Source organism: Dipodomys spectabilis, unplaced genomic scaffold, assembly GCF_019054845.1.
Source record: "Dipodomys spectabilis isolate Male_0828 unplaced genomic scaffold, ASM1905484v1 ptg000089l, whole genome shotgun sequence".
Classification (NCBI taxonomy): domain Eukaryota; kingdom Metazoa; phylum Chordata; class Mammalia; order Rodentia; family Heteromyidae; genus Dipodomys; species Dipodomys spectabilis.
Window position 1 is genome coordinate 3,664,992 of NW_024870766.1, and position 26,390 is coordinate 3,691,381.

The window sequence follows — 26,390 nt, forward strand, 5'->3', positions numbered from 1 at the left end:
AGTGGCCAGTTTATAATCTGTTATCTCTACTTCTACATTCATCCCTCACTTCAATATAACTCTATTCTTACTGTTATGCTAAACTTTTGCATTCTTCTATTACTAGGATTTCCTAAGAGATACATTTTTCATCACTGTTTCCCCCAAACTTATTATTTCTTTTCTTGTTTTATTACTGGGGCTTAAACTCAGGGCCTTGTGATCTTGCGCAGCTTTTTCTCTCAAGACAGGTGTTCTTACCATTTGAGCCATGTTTCCAGTGCTTTAATGTTTGTCCTAAACCTATAACTGCTGTTTCATTTTTACCCTGACCTTTCTATTACCTTGGATTTCATAACAACCCATTAATACCAATTTTGTTTTCAGCACACACGTGAAAAAAATCGCACCCTTTTCAGAAGCAAATTTCAGTCCTTTACTAATTTCCTTCTCCATACACATTCAAAAAGTACATCTACACTCAGAGCTATTTACCATTTAATGATGTGAAGTGTATATTATGAATACACTTTGCAATTAAAGTATAATCAGAACCCAAATGAGAAGCAGTATTGGAAGAATTATGGCTCCTTTTAAAGGGCTTCTACTTAACTTTATGGTAATTCTTAGTTCCCAGTCAGCCTATGTGACTTGACATCTGACATCCGTATCACTTCCTCACCCTTTTTTTAAAACAACACTCTTGTTTCTCTGTAGCATCAAGAATTGAAACTAGGGTCTTCTGCACACCACACATGCATGCTATTACTGATCTATTCTACCCCTCTATATTTTAACTTTTTCTGTTTCTTTTCGGTGGTACTGGAGGTTTGAACACAAGGCCTCATGCTTTGCTACACAGGCATTCTACCACTTGAACCACATCCTGGTTCTTTTTACTTTTAGTTTGATTTTCAGAGAGGCTCAGGTTCTTTTTTGCTGGGCCAGTCTTGGGACTGCAAGACAAGCATGAAACTCCATGCATGTCTTGTTTTAGGGGTAGGGTTTCAGTTTTTGTCCTGGCTGGGCTCAAACTATAATCCTCCCATCTCCACCTTATTAATAGCTGGGAATGCAGATATGTACCATCATGGACAGCATAGTTTAACTTCTCATAAGCCACTTTCTCATCCCTTACTTAGCTGAACTTCCTTCAAAATCAGTCTTCTTTTCCAGAGTCTCAATTTCTTACAGTAATCTTATTTTTGGGTCAATAATATATATTCAAGCTTTCATTCCTTTAAAATCTCTTCTTTGAGCAACAAATGCAGATTAAGCATTAATTATTTGCCAGGTACTGTTTTAGAAGTTTGGCATACTATGCAGAAAACAAGAGTATGTTCTTGTGTTTATGGGTTTGCATACAGAGGAGTGGAGAACATGCCTGAATTTCAATTCATTTAAAATTGCGCCTAAAATAGGTTAGGAAGGAAGGAGGAAAGGAAGGCAGGAAACAATAATTGGAAAGTTCTTTTTAACCAACCCTCAAAGGTATGGACTTTTGATGTGAACATATGCCTAATAAAAGACACAAACATGTGCACATGCATACGTGCATGCATGCACACACATTTCATTTTCTATTTTTTGTTAGTACTAGTGTTTGAACACAGAGCCTCATGCTTGCTCAGCTTGCCCACTAGGCTGGTGCTCTACCACTTGAGCCATGCTTCTAGCCCAGCTTTTTTGCTGGGCTTGAGTTCTGTTCCTGAGCTTTTGTGCTCATAGTGCTCTACTACTTAAGCCACAGCTCATGATTGAGATAAAGAGTTTCATGGATTTTCCTGCCTGGGTTGGCTTCATGATCCTCAGATCTCAATTTCTTGAGTAAATAGGATTACAGGCATGAGCCACAGGCACACAGCTCTACACCAGCTTTTAGCTAGAGATGAAATCTTGTAGAATCTTCTTCCTGGGCTGTTTTAACTTGTGATCCTTTAGCTCTCAGCCTCTTGAGTAGCTAAGATTACAGGCATAAACCACTGACACCCAGTAAGACTTTATATATTATGCATAATCTAACACACACCTCTTATTCTTATTTCCAACTAGGCAAAGGAGTTAATTTTGCAGATGATACAACCAAAGAATTACATAGCCAACTTAGAACACAATAGCTCCAAAGTTCATAGTCTTTTTGCTACAATTAAGCAGAAAGTATGGATTTAGGTCCTATAAAAGAAGCAGTATGGTGTGATGTAATATAAATGGCACTTGTGTTCAGGTTGAGCTGTGAATTCTACTGATTTTATTATATCATACTGCCTGAGAAAAGAATGATGACTGTTATTGCAGTTAGCATAGAGCTAAAGGGAATGATGAGACTTTAAAAACATCAGTGACATTCCAAATTGATGCTTTATCATCTGGCTTAAAAGGCCTTGAGTAGGTATTTCTGTCTTTGTCTATGAAATTAGTGTCATAGGTTAGGAATCTCGCCAAACGGCAAGAGTCTATACTAAAGTAGCAAGTAGGAATTCCAGATCATGAGAGGTAGCATGAGAAAATAAAAAACAGAAAAGGAAAAACCAAAATGAACCAGAGTTGACAGAAAGTTAGGTAAGGTTAAAACCAGTAAAACCCATAATATTACATAAAATACAAATAACTAGTTATGCTATTCTGATGAAAGAAGTTCTAGTTAGCCTTATTGTACAAGACAGTACTAAAAATAGTTAATTTTTAAAGCAATTTAATAAACTGCTGAGAGCCTGTGAAATGGGAGAAAACTTTCAACAACAAAAAACCCACAAATAGGGGCTGGGAAGGTGGCTCAGTGGTAGAGTGCTTGCCTTGCATGCATGAGGCCCTGGGTTCGATTCCTCAGCACCACATAAGCAGAAAAAGCTGGAAGTAGTGCTGTGGCTCAAGTGGTAGAGTACTAGCCTTGAGCTGAAGAGCTGAGGGACAGTGCCCAGGCCCAGAGTTCAGGCCCCATGACTGGCAAAAAAAAAAAAAAGCCACAAATAACATTATTCTTAAAATGAGTAAAGAGCTCAAATAGACCATTTTCCAAATAATACACAGAAATGGCCGACAGGCATATGAAAAAATGTTCAATATCACATAGAAATGCAAGTAAAAATCACAATTAGGAATCACACTTGCTAATATAGTTATTATCAAAAAGTCAAGTTGGCAAAGGATATAGAAAAGAGAGACACAAGCTGGGCACTGGTGGCTCATGCCTGTAATCCTAGCTACTCAGGAGGCTGAGTTCTGAGGATTGTGGTTCAAAGCCAGCCCAGGCAGGAAAGGCCATGAAACTCTGATCTCCAATAAACCACCAGAAAACCAGAAGTGGCGCTGTGGCTCAAGTGGTAGAGCATTAGCCTTGAGCTGAAGAGCTAAGGGACAGCGCCCAGGCCCAGAGTTCAAGCCTCATGACCGACAAAAAAAGAGAGAGAGAGAGAGAAAGAGAAAGAGAGAGAGATACACACATTGCTGGTGGTTATGTAATAGTGCAGTCATTATGAAAAATAGTATGGAAGTTTCTCTAAAAAATAAAAAAGAATTATAGGACCCAGCAATCCCACTTCTAGCATACATTCAAGTGAAATAAAATTACTGTCTCAGAAAGGTAACTACATTCCCATGTTTGACGTATTATTACAATATCCACAAACCAACTAATTATTCATGAAGGAATGAATAAGGAAAATGTGGTATACACATAATACAATGAAATACTATTCAATTCTTAAAAAGACTAAAATTCTACCCAGGTGCCAATGGATCATGTCTGTTGAGATTTGGAAGATCTTCATTTGAAAGGAAAGCCTAGACAGAAAAGTTCACTAGACTCCATCTCCAATGAACCAGCAAGCAGGGCCAGAGGTGTGGCTCAAGTTAAGCCTAACAAACACGAGGGTCTTAATTCAGACCACAGTACCAATGAGACAAGTACCAACAACAACAACAAAGAATGAAACCCCGCAATCTGTTACAGCATGGCTGAAACTAGAGGGAAACTGGAGGACAATTTGCTAAGAGAAACAAAACCAGACACAGAAAAACAAATATTACCAGATCCTACTTGTATGCAGAATGCAAAAAAACTCAATTTGTTGGGTGCATGTGGCTTGTTTATAACCCTAGCTTTTCAGGAGACCTAGCTATGAAGATCAAGGTTCAAAGCCAGTGTGAACAAAAAGTCCTTGAGACTCTACCTCCAATTAGCCAGCAAAAAAGATAGTCTGGAGACACAGTTCAAGTAGTAGAGTGCCAGCTGTGAGCAATAAAAGCTGAGGGAGTGTGAAGCCTTGAGTTCAAGCCCCAATACCATTACCAAAAGAAAAAAAAAGGAAAAAATGAAAAAAAGAAAAGAAAACCTAGACTCACAGAAAAAGGGACTCAAATGGTGTTTAAGGATAAATGAAATAAGTTTCAGTTACAAAATTACTTAGTTTTAGAGAGCCAATAAACAGCATGTGATTACATTTAGTAATTATGGCCTATATATTTGAAATTTACTTTAACAACTGATGTTGAATATTCTTAACACGCCCCCCCCCAAATGGTAACATGTGACATAATGGATATGCTAGTTAATCTGATATGCTAGTTAACACTTCTATAGCATAGTATCACATACACATCTTAATATGTACAATTATATCCCAATAAAACTGTTAATTTTTTTTCATTTGTGAATATGCATTACATTAAAAAATTTGCAAAACAAAGTAATTCATAAATCAAAGAAGGCACAATTGTTTATTATTAGGAAAAGAAAGCAGCAAAAGAATGTCTGATTCTAAAGTAGTATGTTAAATGCTTTAGTAAAGAAACTATGAGCAAGATGCTAAACCATAAAGTGGAGGTATTTTAAACTGATAAACTGATCTACTGTGTTGATATATGCATAGACCTACTATTAAAATCTTATTAAAATCTTAGGATTTTAACACACATGCACACACATACATATGTATAAATTATGAGGGTTAGAGGCATGATTCAGTAACAGAGTTGTCTAGCAAGCTTGAGGCCTTAAGTTCAAACTCTAGCCTCATAAAAAAAAAAGAAAAGAAAAGAAAATTCTGAGCCAGTGTTTTTCAAACAATTAGGAAAAAAGAAAACATTTGATGACTACAGGTTATTATTTTTATTTTATTTTTTTTGGGGGGGGGTCCAGTCGTGAGGCCTGAACTCTGGGCCTGGGCGCTGTCCCTCAGCTCTTCAGCTCAAGGCTAGCACTCTACCACTTGAGCCACAGAACCACTTCCGGCTTTTTTCTTTTTGCTTATATGATGCTGAGGAATTGAACTCAGGGCCTCACGCATGCAAGGCAAGCGCTCTACCACTGAGCCACCTTCCCAGCCCTAGGTTATTATTTTTAAAAAGTACTCAACTAATTTTAAAGTATATAATCAAATAATAAAAGTAATCCAAACTGGTAACTAAGAGAATATAACAAGCTGGGCGCTAGTGGGTGTCACGCCTGTAATCCTACTCAGGAGACTGAGACCTAAAGATCACGGTTTGAAGCCAGCCTGTGCAGGAAAGTCCATGAAACTCTTATCTCCAATAAACTAATGAGAAAAAGCCGGAAGTGGTGCTGTAGCTAAAGTGTGTGTACAAGAGGCTCAGTCATCTGCCTAGGCAATTAATGTTGCCACTAGCAAGCTATTAAAGCTTTGACAAGTTGTTTAACCTTACTTCAGCTTTCTCACATTTTATAAAAAGCAGGTAATAAGCTATCTCACAGAATTGTAGGGAAGACTGGGAGATGATACATGCAAAACATTGTCAACAAAACCTAGAAAATAGTACACTCTTGTACTGTTTGCAGGGTTTTATTTCTTTTGTTTTTTCCTCTGGTTTATTCCCCTGGTCACCATTTCTGATTTTGGTACCCTTTGTCTTTTATATAAGTTTATCTGATTTGGGGAAGGGAAGGGTAATCATAGAAACAGTGATACAAAGGGTGAACCAATGCAACAGAGATACTCTCTAGACACTTTACAATTTAGTGGGGAGGAAAGGGGGAGAAAACAAGGGAAGTACCACTTCTGAAAAGAAATGTGCTCATCACTAATGTAATTGTAACCCTTCTGTACATCACCTTTACAATAAAATAAAAATTAAAAAAAAAGAAAATAGTATACTCAATAGATACTACATTAACATAATATCTTAGTATCATTAATATAGGAAGGACCCAGTTTGGTATGTAAAAGTACCAATTTCAAATGAGCTAAATTTAAAATGTATTTTGTACAGAAGTTAAAATAAAAAAATAAATTAAAAATGAGGTAACAGCAACACCTATAAATTCCAAAATATACTTGAAAAAGTCTGGATGACCTAAATTACTTAGGTAATTTTTTCGCACACATAAATCCTTGTCTAATGGTTTTATAAAACTGCTATATACTCTGTATAAGACACTATGCTAGATGCTAGAAGTACAAAAAAGGTACTTAAAAAAAAGCCCTAATAGGGGTAAGCAGAGAGAAAATGCACAAAATTGTAAAACACAAGTTGTACTAATAAAAAGAAGCTTGTAAGTTATTTTCTTAATAAGGTTACTGTGAGTTGTAACCATCTAAGATGATACATGTAGCATACACAGGACCTTGAAAGAAGATAACAAGAAAGTAGATAATGAGAGAAAGATGAGAGCATGGGGGAGGCTGGCAGACAGCAGCGTGGACAAGGCAAACAGAACATCCATGCTATATTCTGGAGATAAGAAAAAGAACAGCTTAACTTGAATAATGTGTGAACACAGAAGAAATATTTAACAGTTTGAAAGCTTTTTGCTTTCAAAGTTCTAAAGAGCTTTGAATAGTGGTTCAAGAATTATATTGCATAGTAAAATCCAAGAAATGTTTATATTTTCTTTCTCTTCTAGCATCAGACTTCCACTGCTACATGATCTACTTCAAAAAAAAGTTACAATGTATTCTATTCAGGCCTTTTATTATATAAACTAGTAAATATATAATTAAATAAAAACCTTTAAGTATTTGCTGTCCATAGTTTTTTGGTATTTTCACTTTTAAGAAAATGTTGTAACTTTAGAAGGACGTTCAAGAATTCATTACAAGAAAGTAAATTCAAACCTGACCATGAGTAGAAAGGAAAATTTTTTCAACCTAAAATACCAAGTCAGAGAGAACTTAAAACTTTGCCTTTGGTATCACTTACTACAATTTTTTGATAATTAGTATGTATTTCTAAGAACTGAAATGTACACTAAGACAATATTATGCATAGTAAATTAAATATTATATATTCTAACAAACATGGAATGATCAAAGTTCATAACAGGGTCTGGCAATGTGGCCCAAGTGGTAGGGTGCTAGCCTTGAGGAAAAGAAGCTTAGGGACAGTGCCTACGCTCTGAGCTCAAGCCCCAGGACTGGCAAACAAAACAAAAAAACTCTCCAAAATAAGTTCATAGCAACAACATGTGAACCAATTTTGCTATTAAAAGTTTTTATCTAATTTAGGTATAATGAAGAAAAGTGTACTAAAGTCATACCAAAAAAATTATACCAAATAATATAGGCATATTTAATTTCAGTATTTGTATCTGTTTTCAAAGATCACAATTATTTCTCCCTCCTACCATTTCTCTATTGGTTTACAGAAATACTCACCCTAATATTCTATTCATTCCATGTCGAGCAGCATAGTGTAATGGAGTGTTGTGTTGATAAGGTTCCCCATAAGATGTATTTGGATCAAGAGATTCTTTTAACTGAGGATTATTTTCATATATTTGGCAAGCTAGGTTTTCATCACCATTGATCAGTGCTTTACGGAATTTGGTGGTTGTATTTCCCATGTTTTGTTTTCTTTTCTTTTCTGATAGGCAGTGGCACTTTTTTCTTTCCTCCTTCAGCCACTTATTCAATGCATGAACATGTTCCACATTCTAATGAAGGAAAAAATTTTCAAATTAGGTTGTAAAGCAGTAATTACAAAAGCAATAGTCTAAAGAAGCAATTAGAAACGCTAATAAAATCTGGAAATCACATACAAGAAACAAGTATTACATGTTATCAAATTTATAGTAAGTAAAAAAAAATCAAAATTTTCATGCTGTCCAAATTAACTTCTTGTTGAACATTAGCATTTTTCCACACAGAGACTATTACGGTTTCAAAGGCTGTGTACTTTGCCCTATAAAACTTATCTACATATATAAGCTCTTTTATTTTCTTCCTCATAGGGACAGAAAAATCACAGTTTGACAAAGTTTTTATAGTTGAATACATTTAAATTTCTGTTAATTATGTACAAATCTTACTCTGCCAATTTGTGGAATAGTAAGACGTTTTGTTCAAGTAAAAACTGAAAAATAGGTCTTACGCTACCAGTAAACAAAGGATGGAAATGTTCAGTACTTACAAGAATATCAGAGAAAAAAAGACTTTAAAAATGAAAATACATAGTTCAACACAACTATCTGATAACAGAAAAGAAAAACATAGCAATTAATAAAAATGACTATATACAGAACACAGGAGATATATCCAATTAACCTACCTTTTAATATTGAATTCTTCCCCCTCATGAATCCCATACCACCTTTTAAAGCCAATAAATGTATTTCTCTCTCTTATAAAAACCTCAAAACTAGGCTGAAAATATCAAAAGTTTATGTATACTATGTTTGAGAATAGACTATAGTAAAGATTGTGTGGGGATATAGTATTGAAACTATGTGAGGAAGGTTGCAGAAACAAACATCAGACTTGACGTTTAAAATACCATATTTGCCTACACTGAAGTATAATTTTAAATAAGTTAGTTGATCTCTAAAACCTCAAGTTCCCATCTACACAGCAAGAAAAATGCCTCCTTATGTATTACGACAAGGATTACAAGAGCAACATTTTATAAAGAATCTAGAAAAGTCCTTGGCTAATGTTTTCAATAAGTACTAGTGTTGTTCTATACCTGAATCTCTTGTTGAATTATGATTGCTACTGTTTGAATCTCTCTCATAAACCTTTGTCAAAGGTTTAGACTCCATCATTTGGCACTACTCCGAGGAAGTTAGATCACTGAGGGCTTAACCTTGCAGAGGATATTGGGACACAGTCTCTTCTTCATTCCTTTTTGCTTCTCTATAGTCTTAAGGTGAACGGGTCAGCTCTGCTACATGTTTCTGCCATATGTACTGTGCTACCATAGGCCAAAGCTTTATAATCAAGTGACTATCAACTGGAACCTCTGAAAACAGCCTGAGCCAAAATAAATCTTTCCTCTTTATAAATTGGTTATCTCAGATATTTTGTCACAGCAATGGGAAGCTAGCACAATAATTAAAATTAACAACAGAAACAACAAAAACAACATAGGTATAAGTGAATGAATGAATGAACACAAGCCCTGCGGGGGAACCGGCAAGAATGGAATTCAGGTTCTCAAGTGTTGAATGAACAGAAGATAAAACTGAAAATAGGTTGTGTCAGATAAGAAATTTATAATTTACTCTGAAAAGGACAAATAATTAAAGGTTTTATGCTAAGCAGGGACATAATTCTTTCATGTTTTAGAAAAGTGTTGGGACAACATAGAAGATAGAATGTAGGGAGAAAATTTTAAAGCAGAGAATATAAAAATCTATCATGTACCCAATTAATTCAGTGGCAGAGTGGATAGTACAACATATCTTTAAAAACATTTGTAAAAAGCCAGGTGTCTGGTAGTTCAATGCCTGAAATCCTAGCTACTCAGGAGGCTGAGATCTGAGAGTCCCAGTTTGAGCCAGCCTAGGCAGAAAACAAGTCTCTGTGACCTTTTATCTCCAATTAACTGCTCAAAAACCAGAAGTGGCACTGTGGCTCAAGTGGTAGAGTGCTAGTGTTGAGCACAATTAGGTGAAGGAACAGTGCCTCAGCCCTGAGTTCAAGCCCTACAACCTACCCCCAAAAAACAAGAAACAACAACAACAAAAAACTCAAAAAAATATATGCATGCTGCACAATGTGATCTTTACTGACAATTTTAACAAAATACAATTTAAAGAACAAAAAAAACAAATGGATTATTTAGGTTATCTATAAAATACTGGCTCTCAATAGTGGCTGTACATCTATAAGTGGACAATTTACAAGTGTCCTATTGACAAAGCTATAACTTGACCATTGGAGTGTTGAAGGTGGCACCTATGTATGAGCATTTAAATTCCTTGGGTGATTTCATTATTTAGATATCACAGTATAAAAGTTCCCAGATGCTTTTAGCTAAATGGAGGGCAAAGCATCTTTCATGTCTAGGACATTATCTACTGTCTAGGACACATTTTCTGGTCCACAAATATACTTAATGATGCCTCCCATTAGATCTTTTATATGTTGACTGATACTGATTTTTAAAAATTTAATATACAGATATATATATATGTACGTAGTAAAATTTCTTGAAACTGTGAATAAAGAAAAAGAACCAAGGTTTTCTAACACTGTATAAATAAGAACCCTGTTTATAATATACTATAAATATACATGCACTAATTGGAACATACTATAACAATACATACCTTAAATTTTTATTTAAGTTTTTGGAGAGGTGCAGAAACTATTAGCTGATAGTATTTCTACTTTATTGTATCATCTCAAATCAGAAGAGCAAATCAATCCATCCCATGCTCTACATTTATCACAATATATGACAGACAATTCTGTAATCATCCATAAATATCACAGATATTTTTTGTTTTCCCAAAATGTATGAGTGATGTGATTATTCTCCATGAAATAATTTGCTTGGTTGTACTGCTGCATGTATTTTTTAGGGTGTGCTGGGATGAAAAGTAAACAGAACCCTGTCCAATTTTTTAGTAGTTGAGACAGAATAGAGTATTATTTTTTTGTTTTGTTCCACTTTGAGACATGGTCTTGCTATGTTGCCTGGGCTGGTCTGGAACTAGTAATCCTTCTGTCTTTGCCTCCTGAGTGATAGAATTATACGCATGTACCACTACATTCAGTTGTATTTATTTCTGGTGATAAGCACTCCATTCACTTTGCTATATAGTTTTAACTATTCAAATATAAAGGGCACAGGTTCTAAAGAGTCTTTTCTAAGTATTTGGAAAGTTTCAACTATTTTGGTCTTATCTTCTCTGATAGAATTCAGCTTGAATTTTCAAAGCTAAAGATAAGATTAACTAATAACACTGTCTTTGATTTATTTTAGTGTTACTTCAGAAAAATGTTCCATGAGAAAAACTGTACCCAAATGTAAGAAAGAAAAAAAACAGGGGGTGGGGAGGAGGGAGGAAGGAAGGAAGGTCTAAGAAAGCAATGGCATCATGGCGGGGGAACTTAAAGGAACAAGATGTTTTTTAAAAAATAATCAGTAATATGCCAAATGTACATACAATACTGATTATTCATGTAGAAAAGCATAGTGGTACCTGAAGACATTTTGATGGTTTTCAGTTATCTTCAAGTCTTTTTTATTTTTAAAATTTGAAAAGTAAGCAGGAAACACATCATTTAAAATTCCAAGTACCATTCTCCACAGAATTATATTCAGAAGTCTTGCCTAGAAAATTTCCCGATGTATCCTTTTACTTTTTCACAGACACAGCTATTACTGCCTGAAGTAATCATTCACTGTGAATCAAAACCCGTAAGTAGCTAGGTGCCAATGCTCAGATCTGTAATCTTAACTACCTGAGAGGGTGATACAGGGAAGATTGTAGTTTAGATCATCTCAGGCAAAAGATGTTCATGAGACCCCTCTAACAGCATTAGGTGGCTAGAGTGGTATGTGTCAGTCATCCTAGCTTTATGGAAAGTCATGTGCACAGGAAGTGGGATCCTATCTCAAAAATAACTAGTACATAAAAAGAGCTGATGGCCTGGTACTGTTGGCTCATACCTGTAATCCTAGCTACTCAGGAGGCTGAAATCTGAGGATCCTGGTTCAAAGCCAGCCCGGGCAGGTAAGGCTTTGAGACTCTTATCTCCAATTAACCACCAGAAAACCGGAAGTGGCCCTGTGGCTGAACTGGTAGAGTGCTTGCCTTGAGCTGAAGGGCTCAGAGACAGAGTCCAGGCCCACATTCAAGCCCCACGACAGACAAGAAAAAGAAGAAAAAAAGTGAAAGTTGGTGGTGTTGCTCAGTGAGGGATCTGATTTAAACCACAGTACTGCCAAACAAAAACCTTCAAGTAATATTTCTCCATGCAATATGGACTTATAATTCCACATTATGTGTGTGTGTGTGTGTGTGTGTGTGTGTGTGTGTGTGTGTTATATCAAATATTGGGTTCATACATATTTCCTTTGGAGGTGCTGCTAAAAATGAAATTCTATGTACTCATTTCTAGTATATAAAAATACAACTGAAATTATATATTGCCCTTGAATTCTATAAACCTGCTGAATTCACTTATTAGTTCTAGGAGCTTAAAAAAACAAAGTTATGAGAATTATTTAAAATAGATTCGCATCATCTATAAATTGAGCCAGTTGTCTTTCTTCCCTTTATGTTGTCTTACTAACCTAGCTAGATGCATATTAAATACCTGGTGAGAAATTTGAGAAAAATTTTGTTATTTTTGGTGACTTGAATCCTTTTGCTCAAAATATTCAGTATTTATATAATGTTACAGTAACTGTACACTGAAGAAACATTGTAAATGCCTTCTTAATCTGAAGTGATCATGACGAAAACCTCATGAAACATACTGACAACATACATCCTAATTTGATGTACTACAAAAGGAAGTTAAGTTCTGAGGTTTTCTCATGGAAACAAATGTATAACATCTACCTGAGAAATATTAGTACTCAGAAATAGTAACTTCAAAAGTGTTAAGACTATGAAAGTTGAAAAAGTCTGTATAGCTGTTCACAGATTAGTGGAGAGTAAGAAGACGTGACAAAGCCATGTGGGATACTAATTTAGCCTGAAATGAAAATGAAAGACAATAACGGAAAGCTGGGTGTGGTGGTGCTCCTGTCACCTCAGATACAGTGAGAAGTGTACATAGGAGGCCAGATCCAACCCAGCCTGTGTAAAAGTGAAACCTTATCTCAAAAATCACTAGAGGACAGAATCACAAAGAGGACAGAAATGTGTTTCAAGTGGTAGAATAAATGCCTTACAATCACTAAGTTCAAACCTCCCAAAAAAGCTCATGATGAAAATCGGTAAAACCTAAAATATATCTGGTTTCTTTGTAGGATGGTATCTTTTGTGGATACCAAAATCCACTGATAAACTTGAGGTCTCTCCCATAAAATGGTTCAATGTGCATATAAACTACATACATTGTCCTACACTTCTTCCTTTAAATCTTCCCTAAATTATTTTTAATACTTGACACAATGTAAGTCTGAAGTGAAATGCTGCTAATAATGAAGTCTGTCTAAAGAAATTTGGGATTTAGTTAGCCAAACAGCCTATTAGATTGGAGTAAAATATACTTTCACTCTTAGCTTCCTCAAAATTGTTCATGAATAACCATAATTTACAGAAAAACTTCTGAGTATTAGGGTATTGCTAGAATTACTTGAGCTGAGAAAATACCCTTTTAACACATAGCAACTCCCCTGTAATATACATAACAGAATTAAAACTTGCTTCCCTGTTAATTTATTATCTTAAAATCTGGCAACATTCAAAACTGAAGAGATACATAAACACCAGAGTGTTACTGTCCTACTATGGTAGTAATAAAAAGTTAATTAACTTTACCTGCCTTCCTAAGAAAGAAAAGGAGTAACCCACCAGGCTCTGACTCTTTTTGGATATCTTCTAGATTTACATAGCTTTCAAAATGTGTAAAGAATGTTGCAATTAGAAAAGGAAGAAATGAAAATAGCTATAAAAGGCAGCAGCTGACTGCTGCTTTTTGCCAACTGACAAATGAACACTGAAAATAGAAGAATTTCCTAAGTGAGAAGCGGTATAAAAACAGGATATACCTACAATATGAACTGTCATTCTTTTCAATTTCCTATTGAAACATAAATTTGCCTTTCATGATCACAGAACTTCATATAAGTAAAATTTTCAGAAAGGTAAAATTTTTCTTTTTTTTTTTTTGGGGGGGGGGGGGCACGGGTTCAGTCGTGGGGCCTGAACTCTTGGCCTGGGCGCTGTCCCTCAGCTCTTCAACTCAAGGCTAGCGCTCTACTACTTGATCCACAGCGCCACTTCCGGCTTTTTCCATTTATGTGGTGCTGAGGAATCGAACCCAGGGCCTCATGCATGCAAGGCAAGTCTCTACCACTGAGCCACCTTCCCTGCCCAGAAAGGTAAAATTTTTCTTAGGACTCTTCAGCTCTCAGGTACATTTAACTTTTCAACTACTCAAAATGTTAATATGGTATGTTTTAAATACTCTGCCAACTATTTTTCAAACTTTGTATGCAGAATTCCATACAGTAACTGACAAGAATTTCATAGCTCTAAGGCTATGATTCTGTTAGTGAATAGTTTCTTAATTCCAGCAACTATGGCATCTCTGAGTATTCAACATTGTTTGCTTGCATAATTTTCTGTTCTTTTGTTTAAAAAATGTATTTGAAAATGTTAAATTAGAAGTACTTACTTTTGGGCACTGGTAGCTCACGCCTGTGATCTTAGCTACTCAATAGGCTAAGATCTGAGGATTACAGTTGGAAGCCAGCCTATCAAGTCTGGGGCTCTACAACTAGAGCCACATCTCCACTTGTGATTTTTTGCTGGTTAACTAGAGATAAGCATCTCATAGACTTTCCTGTCTAGGCTGGCTTAGAACCATGATTCTCACATCTCAGCCTCTTGAGTAACTAGGATTACAGGCGTGAGCCACCAGTGCCAGTTTACGATTCACTGTTTCAAAGTCAATGAGTCTTTCTAGTTTGGCTACATCCTCCACTATAAGGTGTTTGTTCTTAAGTTTATTAATATGAGGAAAATCAAGAAATGTTATAGTATGTCAAAGTATAAGTGAGGGTCTTTCCATTTCCAGGACTCTATATATTGTACTCCTAAGCATAAACAAAATAAAGTAGGGCAAAGGGTTAACACAGCTGGCTAGAGAGAGCTATTCTTAGGTTTGCTTGTAAGGTTCACTGCTGGTGTTTAGAAAGCTAGACTTCAGAAAGGTCCTACCATTCTTTGACCAGAATAGTTCAGTATTCCTAACTGAAAAAATAATGTAGTAAATGCTAAACATAATTTTTTTCTTCCTGGCAATCTGGAATTTTGGTACATCTTTGACAGAAGGTGGCTACATGACTAAACTCCAATAAAAACCTTGGGTACTGAGTCTCTAATGAGCTTCCTTGGTAGACAACATTGTGTTGCCACAATTCAATGCTGGAAGAAGCAAGCACATCTTGTGTGCTCCAAAGGGAGGAGGTTCTTAGATGCTTATGGTGGCTTTCCAGTGAGTCTCATTCCATGAGCCTAATATCTCTGCTAATTTTGCTGTGAATCTTTTTGCCATAATATACTTTAGCTATGTACACTATTTACTAAGCTCTGTGATTCCTGAAGAGAATCACTAAACTTGGGATAGCGATAAAGACTACCAAACACAGTGGTGGCAGAAGTGGATACACCAGGCTATTCCACTAAAATATGGTGGAGGCATTGTGAGGCGATAAAAGGATGAAGGGATACAGTATAATGAATCTTTGGTATTTGGGAAGCTATGGGATTATTTACAAAATGAACATTAAGTGAGCTACCTTCTATTTTGAAAGGAAAATGTTGACCACAAAATTTGAAAATGATGTGACACCAACAAGCTAGCCTGCTAATCCTTGACTAAATTGGCTGAAGTGAAGAAAGGGAAAAGCACATCTGGGTGATGTTTTGAATGTTCTTTCCTATAAAAATGAGGATATGGGATCCACTTCTTCTCAAAGATGAGCTTTGGGTGGGCCAAATATTTTAGAAGTTTACATTTTTCTTCCTCCAAAAAAGAGGAAAAAAAAGTTAAATCAACTTTCAGTGCTAAAATAAATGCTTAGAAAAAAGGAGAACAGGCCAGATGCTGCTGAACTAACTCCATACCTGTGCATTCTAGCTATTATTTACACTAAGCTCTAACTTTAGTTTTCATCCGCATAACTGTAACACTAACCTTTAAATGTAAATTTTACTGCTAAGGATCTCAATAAATTTGCAAACAGAAGAAAATTTTACAAAATTGTTTTGTATTTTGTGACCATTGTATATAGATGCATGATAATAACTGATAAAACTGTGATGTGATAGAGGGACAAAGTGGGACAAAGCTTGTTTTTCTTGTTTTGATGATGAGCCATAAAAGAAATTTGAACCCTATGAATATTAGAAAGAGTTAAGTTTCTGTACCTGATCATTTTTGCCCATTGGAGCCTCTGCAGAAAATGAGTAACATGAAAGACAACTCTAGATAGAGATATACTTTTCGAGTTTTAAAACCAGTTTTTAGTTGATAGTGTACTCTTATAAAAGCAAATGTTTAACCCTTAAAGGATGACTTTTGTGGATCAATTTGGACTCTAGAGCTTAAGAAAGCCTTGCTCATCATTTCAACTTGGAATACAACAGCCTGGCCTTGCAGTCTTGGCTTGCTGCTGCAAAAGACTAGCCACTAGCATTCTCAGAATTGTGAATTTACCGGTCATAATTGCCAAGACCTAACTCTAAGCTAAAACCTGGTACTGTCTGATGTGGGTCATTTTAGCCTCAACATGAACTATGCTGATCTGAAAAGAAGATCAGGCTCAAACTGAACTTAGGCTCTGGGATGGTTACTGATATTCATCAGTGGGCCTTAAACTACAAAAAAAAAAAAAAAAAGACAGATTCTGGCTGGATTGTCTGGGTCACACTCAAATGTAGGAAAAGGCTCCGATGGGACAATCTGAAATTAGACTGCTGTTCAACAATGTATTTATGGTGCAGTGGATAATTACATTTGTAACTTATGATTCTTGCCAAAAACTGCAAGGTACAGAACAGTACATCAAAAGAAATACGACTCTTCCACCTACTCCAGATATACTGTAGACATCCCTTTCAGAGGTGTCTACTCTTGACTTCTGTTCAGCAATTTACAGGAAAGGACACATAACTTGATTCTACTTCTTTTACCTTTCTCCTTGTACATTAACCTTAGTGGGGCAGTTTGATTATTAAATGCATCCCCACAAAGGGAAAGCTGTTTCATTTTTCTCATTTAAGTGAAAAATCATTTCAGAATCATAGGCTTATTTGACAATAGCTTATTATTCTACTATTAAGTAATTACTGTCCTCCACTTAAGGAAACTGTTAGAATAAAATCTAGGAATTTTATCCTCTTGTCCCTCAATGTCCCTCAATCCTGTCCCTCTTTCAAGCTAAGAAACAGGATAAAATATGCTATTGCAAAACGATTCCAGAAGACAGTGACCTATCCTATAAGTGTAACATAGTATTTTCAACTATGTGATGAAAGATACAATTTCTAATGGTCATTGTGTTTAAATTCTGGAAGACATTGTGGCCCACTGCCATGTCTGCAAAAGAATGTTCTTGTGATGAATAATTTATACCTTAGAATGATGCCTCACCCAAACACCCTATCATAAGCTGTTCTTATAAGAAAGGGTATTTGTACTTTAAATCCCTTACACAAAGTTTATTCAACAAAAACTTAATGTAAGATAAAGGAGGATATGCAAGTTGAAAGAAAATATTCACAATCATTGCAGCAAGGTTGTTATTGAAAGAAAATGGATTTAACAGGAAGATATTCTAAAAAACTAGAATTTCATTAAAACAGTTACACCTTTTAATTCACTAATTTTGTAAAAAGACAATCATACTCTTTTACAGATAAAGGTAATACCAATGTTTTTCTCCCTTGTAGTCCAATAACGTTTCATTTACCCCAAGAATATTACAACCTTTTCTACAGTAACATTTTTTTTGTTGGAGAAATTCCTTATAGCACCAATCATAACTAGGTTTAGTAGTAGTGGCCTCACACCAGGGATGGGGCAAAATTCAATGGAGAAAGTATAGTTCATTCTACAAGCAATGCTGTATCAACTAGATATCCACCAATTAAAAAACAGAATAACAACCCCTGGAAGACTGGGTGTAACTCATAAGTAAAGGTTTGTTTACTATGTATTCCCAAGGCCTATAAACACATTCTTCCTTCCTGATCTATGTTCTAAGGGCCCAACCTTATCTCATGAACAAAACAGAAACACAGAGGGAATTATTTCATTTTCTCATACTCATAAACAATTTTAAACTTGATTTTTCATCCTGTTATAATATACTACATCCCTTTCAAAGCAAAGGCATATAGTCTATTTATGTTACCAATGCCTATCTTGCAAAAACATTTCCTTTCTTTTCAAAAACTATGTTCTCTCATTTACCTTATCCTATTTTTATGCCTCCAATACCATATAATAGAGAACGATAAAGCTTACAACACCTACCAACAGCAAACATTTTCTGTTTTTAAAACAACTGCGGCGTGGCTGGGTATTGGTGGCTAATGTCTGTAATCCTAGCTACTCAAAAGGCTGAGATCTGAGGATCAAGGTTCAAAGGCAATTTTGTCAGAAAAGCCCACTAGATTCTTAGCTCTAATTAACCACCATAAAGTGGTGGAAGTGCTGTGGCTCATGAGGCAGAGCACTAGCCTTGAGACAAAAAGCTCAAGGACAGCAGCTCCAAGGCCCTGAGTTCACACACACACACATGCACACGCACACGTGCACACACACACACACACCACCAAGTGTGTATTGGCATTTGCCTTTGTTCCCAGATACTAGGGAGGCAGAGGTAGGCAGAGGCAGTTCAAGGAAAGCCTAAGCAAAGCACTGTATCTGAAAAATGAACTGAAACTAAACCAAAAATTGACTACAGTTGTATCAAAAAGCTGAAAGTAAGATATGAAACTTTAATTCTACTACAGGAAAATGTAGGAAAAACCCTAGAAGATATAACCATAGATAAATTTTTCCTGAATAGGCCTCCAGATGTCCAGGGGATGAAAGCAAGAATTGACAAATGGGACATCAAACTGAGTTTCAGCACAGCAAAGGCAAGAACCACCAGAACCAAGAGACAACCCACAGAACAAAAGAAAATCTTCATTGGCAACCCAACAGATAAAGTATTAATATCCAGAATACAATGGAATACACAATCAGAATACTGACTGAATCCAATCAGTAAATGGTCAAGAAAACCAAAAAGGCTGTTCTAATAAGAAATGACTAATAGATACACGAAATGTTCATCCAAGTGTCAGTGATACACGTTAGTAATCCTAGCTACTTGGGAGGCTGGGAACAGAGGAGGATTGGAAGTCAGCCCAGGCAGGAAAGTCTGTGAGACTCTTATCTCCAATTAACCACCAAGTAAAAAAAAAAAGGCCAAGAAGAGGTGTGGGTCAGGTGGTAGAGTGCCAGTCTTGAGTGGAAAAGCTAAGGGACAGTGCCCAGGCCCTGAGTTCAAGCCCAATACTGGCCCCAAAACAAAAATAGTTCAACATCCTTAGATGTAAGAGAACAGTTAATCAAAACCACACTTTAGTCAAAGTGCAATTGTCTAGAAAACAACAACAAATGATGGAAAGGATATGGAGAAAGAGAATCCTTCATAAATTGTTGATGAGAATGTAAACTAGTACAGACTCTACAGAAATTAAGTTCAGAGGTTTCTCAAAAAGATGAAGACTATAGAGCAGATCTCCCTAATGACCCCACTATACCACTCTATCTGATGGACAGTGAATCAATACACCAGAAAGACATCTTTATATTCATGTTTATTGCAACTATTCACAATAGCCAAATGATGGAATCAATGGAGTTGCCCAAAAATAAATGGATAAAAAATATATACATATATGTAAATATAAGCATATTATGTTTAATATGTATTATATATATACACTATGAAATAGTACTCTGCCACAAAGTAAAATGAAATCAAGCTCAAAAAATAAGACACCATTTACAGACTTAGAAGATATAGATATTTATGCATATATGTGTGTACGAATCTGCCACAATGCTTTCCCTCTCCATCTCAGAAAAACTAGTTTGTGTGCTATTTGCAAATGCAGAACAAGCCAGGCACAGGTGGCTCATGGCTGTCATCCTAGCTAGTCAGGAGCCTGAAATCTGAGGACCTCAGAAGCCAGCTGGGCCAGCTGGGCCAAGAAAAGTGTGTGAGACTCTATCTCTATTAGCTGCCAAAAAGCCACAACTGAAGCTGTGGCTCAAGTAGTAGAGTAGAAAAGCTCAGGGACAGTGGCTAGGCCCTGGGTTCAAGCCTCAGGATCAGCACACATGCGCATACATGCATGCACACGTGCGCGCCCACATACACACACACACACACACACACACACACACACACACACACACACACACACACACACACACACAGACATACAGGTGGCTCACATCTGTAATCCTAGATACTCAGAAGGCTAAGATCTAAGGAACACAGTTTGAAGAAGCCCAGGCTGAAAAGTCCCTGTAAGACTCATTTCCAATTAACAACCTGAAAACCAGAAGTGGCACTGTGGCTCAAAGTGGTAGAGCACTAAATATGAGCAAAAGAGCTCAGGGAAGCACCCAGGCCTGAGTTCAAGCCCTCTCCCCCACAAAAAAGCAGTAGACAATAAGAAGACAAAGAAGTAGAAAATATATTTTTTAAATTTACATGTCCATTGTCTGAAAGAATATTTTACTTATCCAATCAAATAGTAAACTTGATATGGTTTTATAATTCATCATATTTCCCATAGGTAAATGTAAATTTTAAATCTAAAATTAAGACATGCAAGAAGAGTATATTTGAATAGTATTTGTCTTGGAATTTCTTGGAGGTATGTTTATTATATCCATAAGGAATGGCACAACTGAAAATATAAATATGTAACCTATATCTATATTATTAATCTATTCATCTTTTGTTGAATATAATAAAAACTATCGGGGGGCTGGGAAGGTGGCTCAGTCAGTGGTAGAGTGCTTGCCTTGCATGCATGAGGCCCTGGGTTCGATTCCTCAGCACCACATAAACAGAAAAAGCCAGAAGTGATGCTGTGGCTCAAGTGGTAGAGTGCTAGCCTTGAGCTGAAGAGCTGAGGGACAGCTGTTCAGGCCCAGCGTTCAGGCCCCATAACTTGCAAACAAAAAAAAAAAACTATCAGCTAGGACCCAATTCATCATACTTTGGCATTCTAGCAGCTTTTTATATGACTCTAAAAACAGTATGAAACTAGAGTTGATTGTAGCACTTCTTCCATGCTCCTTATGTGTTTGTTCTTTCATTAGCAAAAGGCATATTGTTTCAATATAGCCCAGAAATATTACCAGATCTAAAAAAAAAACAAAAACAAAAAGCTGGGTGGGGGGAGAAAGAGGAAGGGATTTAATTCAATAAAAAACCACTTGCCTGGCAAGTGCAAAGCCTTGATTCTGGTCCTCAGCTCTACAAAATATTATTATAAATAATAATAATAACTGAAATGCTTCCTACTTTCAATTGGTTCAGACTTCAGACAAAGAATAGGGGTGAGTCTCAACAAAATATCAGGTTTCTTACTATATGAGGAAGATGCAAAACAAGAGTGATACCCTTTTTAACAAGTGGTCACCAACCTTTATGCAAACAAAACTTCTAAAATAATGGTAAACTGCATTACATTAACACAAACACTATAAAGAAAAAATTCAATAAACAGCTGAATTATGTTCTTTGAAGAAATTTAACTTTATTAGGGATCTATTAGATAAAGCAGACAAAAGAAGCTTCAGAAGACTGAAGCTGAAGTGAAAGAAAGCTAATTCCGCATGATTGAAAGCACAATCATCTCATGGGAAATGGATTTACCTCTCAAATAATAGTTTCTCTGGTATCATCCTGAAGAACCAGGACTGAGATAATAATTAACCAGAACATAGTCTGATTACAACTGCTTACCTCTTGCCATCTGCCCCAATATTTTCTCTATTTCAATCAAGAGTAGATGTTAGTACTCAGAAGACGGGCCAGAATATTTGATGTCCATCTTCCCAATATGCCATGTTGACTAAAATCCTTTCTACCATTATTTTTCTATTGTCTGTGATGACCAAACAATATTTTAGGACACCTTCTCCCCTAGAGCTGATCCTCTAGTCTAGAACTCTGGTTACAAATACAACTTTGTTTTCAACCTTCTCTTGTGAGTTTTAGTTAATTTTATCCATTTTTTAAAGCTCTCCCACCCACATGTAGTAAAGAATGTGACTGATCAGAATATATTATAAACATGTGTGGAAATGTAACAATGAAATCCAACCCCCTCAGTATAACTAATATAAGCAAATTTTTTTAAATACACATTTAAAAACACTAAAAACAAAAACCAACTCAACCGTTTTCAGGTTTTCTCCATCAGAGTTCTTCATCTAAAACACAAAACACAGAAAAGGGAATTTGAGCTATTTTTAAATTCTAGTGGTTGTATACAATTAATCATTCTAGAGGCATGGGAGAAGAAATTAATTTCATACAATAGATGAGAGCAATACCAAGTTCCCAAGAACTGCTTAGGAATGAAAACTCTTAAGCTCCACTTAGACATACAGAATTAGAAACTCTGGAGGTGAGGCCTACCCATGTGAGTATAAATAACCCCTTGATTTTGATACATGCTAAACTTGTTGGAGAACCTCTGGCTTAGACATAGGGTTCCACTTCCTCAAGGAATCATCAGATAAACTTTTAATTCACAAGGGTTCTAAGGTATGTTACAAGCAACATATAATAAAAAACCAGGGGAAATAACTGCTGGTAGACAATGCAGAACACCTGAAAATGCAAAGATCTTTTAGGCTCAATTGTTGATTCTAGCACTCACTTGATATAATTTTATAATGAAGAATCCACAATATTAGTAAGACGCCTCATACTGAGGCATTAGTATGTGTTTAAAATACAAACTCCTTAAAAACTGGAATTGTTTTTTGGGCTTTTTTGGTGCTGGTCCTGGGGTTTGAACTCAGGGCTTGGGCACTGTTTATGAGCTTATCTGCTCAAAGCCAGTACTCTATCACTTAAGCCACTGCTCTACTTCTAGACTTTTGGTGGCTAACTGGAGATAAAGTCTCACAAACCTGGGCTGTCTTCAAATCCTCAGTTCTCAGCCTCCTTCATAGTTAAGATTACAGATATGAGCCACTGGCACCTGGCTAGAAACTATATAATTACAACTATATAGTTACAACATATGTGACTTTATATATCTCTATTTCTCTGTATAATATTTATACAAATATTCAATAAAATGTTCTTAACTAATATTAAAATAGATCTTAATATATCAGAAGAGATTCTATTCATTCCAGACTGTACATGAAGTATATTTTCCCTATTAAAACCAGGTTAAATCAAAACCAGGACAAATTGGATCTTGCCCAATTCTACTCCAGAATTTTCCAATGGCTCCTGGGCATAAAGAAAATTCCCTGCAAAGACTAACATTTATCTCTTTACAGCCTGTCTTTTATAATCCAGCTGACTACTGAATTAATAGTTCCTGGAATACTCTTTCCAGCTCCCAAAGGAGTTGGCCTCTTGCTAGTAAACTAGATAATAGTCTCCAGATTTGTCTATCTGAGCTGCTTCGAACCTCAATTCTTGGATCTCAGCTTCCTGAGTAGCTAGGATTACAAACATGAGCCACCAATACTCAGCTATATTCAGTTTTACACTACTGCTTACCACACTTACTGCAAATAAAATACTTTTATTGAACATGATTTATTCAATACAATGATAAACCTGTGTGTATTTCCAAGAGAAGTTTCCAACTTGAGAATATAACTCTGTTTATTTCCCGGTCAGCTTGTTAAAAAAAAAAAAAGTAACAGTAGTCCAATGGGTTATAGAGAATACTTTCTGAGGCCTTCTGCAGATACACTTATTATTATACAAAAAACAAAATCAATTCTACTTTTTCAAAGAAAAGGAAAAAACATTGCACAAGAACTAGTTATTCTGAGAAGCCTTTATCTTGGCCCTGGCTCCAGAGATCACATTCACCAAAAGAATGACTGATGAAAGAAGAATTAGAAAGAAGATGCTATTCAGCCCAATATGTCACCTCAGAACCACAAGACTGGCTGGATAGATAAATGAGCCTGTATTCCATAGAACACTGGGCCACCATCCTGGACATCCACTTCCAACTACTCACAGAAGGGAAATAGTCCATTTTCCCCCTATTTTTGTAGCAATCGGTATAGAAACCAGGGCCTAAGAATGAGAGGCAATCAAGTCTTACTTTGCTACACCTCCTAACCTATTTGTGAGAGAGAGAGAGAGAGAGAGAGAGAGAGAGAGAGAGAGAGAGTGTGTGTGTGTGTGTGTGTGTGTGTGTGTGTGTGTGTGTGTACTCCCCCTTAATTTATTTACATAACTCATCTTTTTTTAAATTTCTGAAGCAACTGAACATGATTCTTATTCCACAGCAAAGATGGTATAAAGTTAGAAGAAAATCTAGCAAAGTTTCTATTACCTAGATCAGAGAGATATTTTCAAGACAAAAACTTCAAAAGTCATAGAGAAAAATACATAAACGATGACATAAAATGCCAAAACAGAACTTCACAGCTAATACCATAAACCAAGCCAAAAACAAAAGACTGAAAAGAAACATGTTTTCAAATGAAAGATTATACCTACAGGCTGGGAAGTTGGTTCAGTGGTACAGTGTTTGCCTTGCATGCATGAGGCCCTGGGTTCGATTCCTTAGTACTATATAAGCAGAAAAAGCAGGAAGTGGCGCTGTGCTTAAGTGTAGAGCGCTTGCCTTGAGCTGAAGAGCTGAGGTACAGCGTCCAGGCTCAGAGTTCAGGCTCCACTACCAACACACCCACACCCACACCCACACCCACACCCACACACGCACGGACGCACCTAGAGCATCACAACTGGCAAGGGAAAAAAAATCCAACAAAAAAACAACTGAGGGAAGATATGAATAAATATTCAAAGCACTAAAAACCAAAATGAAAAATAAATACTTCCAAGATGCTTACCCTTGCTAGTTGACAATGCATATAATCCTAGCTACTGAGGAGGCTGAGAACTAGAGTAATCAAGGCCAGCCAGGGCAAACCATTTGAGACCCAATCTCAACCAACAGCTAGGTTTGGTGATGCATGCCAGTCAAACAAGCTATACAAAAGGCATAAATAGGAGATCATGGTTCCACACCAGGCTGGCCAAAAAGTGAGACCCTATTTAGAAAGGAAGCAGAGCAAAAAGTACTGAAGAAACAGCTCAAGTTGCAGATTACCTGCCTAGCAACTGTGAAGCCTATTGAAAAAAAAAAAGAAAGAAAAAAAAAGCTCAGCCTCAGAAGTAGTTAGGGAAATGCAGAACTAAGCACCTTAACAATTTGGGGTGGGGGGGTATCTTTCTCTCCTTTCATTTGCTTGTCAAGGAAAAACATTCAGTGATGGTCAACCTGTTCAGGAATAATCATTTTCAGATATTAATGGTAACTATAAGAACTATGTCAGTAGTACTCAAATTATGTACTCAAATTGAGTGAGTGTATACTTTATATACCCTTTATACTTTGTATATACTTTATATTATGTATAAAGACATGAATATTTCAAAGTAGACAGCTAGAGATTAGTTTGGTGTCCAAATGAACACAATATGATTTCAGTTATGTATTGCTCCAGAATAAGCTATTCTAAACTTCAAGTTTTAAAACAATATTACTTCTTACAACTCTGTAAGATGACTTAAAGTTTCCCTGCTGGTTTTATTTATGGTTCTTCTGCACATATATACAGCCAAAGTATCCGCTGATCTAGGAGGTCCACAATAACTGACTTTAGAGTTTCCTGGATAATTGTCAGAGGAGTGTGTTGGTTCTCCTATAATGGGCCTCTTGTTCTTCTATAGGTTAGACACACTTACTGTAGGAAAGCACTCTTAGAACAGTCCTAAGGATTTGGTTCCAGAGTTTACACATTACTTCTACCATTTGGGCAAAATAAACAGAAAGTAGAGACTCAAGAGATAAACAGATTCTACTTCTTGGTAGAAACAGCAACAAAGACACACTGAAGAAAGGACTGCACACTAGGATAGAAGAAATTTGTATAATCGCTAAATACTACCAGGTAAGTAGTATAGACACATGTATACTCTCTCTCTCTCCTCTCTCTCTCTGAAAGGAATTGCTATACAGAATGAGGTATGTACTCATGTGGAAAGTTTTTAAAGATATGTTAAGTAAAACAAAACATAAACCAAATTGTAGTTAACGTTACCATTAATGTGAGGGAAATCACATATATATGTTATCATATATATTTGTGATCGTAAATCCTTAGGATATACTTAGAAGTAAACTACTGTACCATGGAAAATAATGCTTGCTGAGAATGTAGGGTAATGAGGCCAAG

General features: G+C 36.2%; 1 protein-coding gene across 6 annotated transcripts in view; it reads right to left on the reverse strand.

The window, feature by feature from the left end:
- The window catches only part of Ankib1 (ankyrin repeat and IBR domain containing 1), a 101,504-nt gene that overhangs the window by 66,533 nt on the left and 8,581 nt on the right, over positions 1 to 26,390 (reverse strand). For 5 of the 6 annotated variants that reach the window (XM_042684643.1, XM_042684642.1, XM_042684641.1 and 2 more), the window contains exon 2: positions 7,590 to 7,867. In XM_042684643.1, the coding sequence (XP_042540577.1) occupies positions 7,590 to 7,777 (188 nt within the window). In that variant the 5' untranslated portion in view covers positions 7,778 to 7,867. Of the gene's footprint in view, positions 1 to 7,589; positions 7,868 to 21,897; positions 21,986 to 26,390 lie in introns of those variants that run through there. The other variant, XM_042684640.1, reaches the window with a different exon arrangement.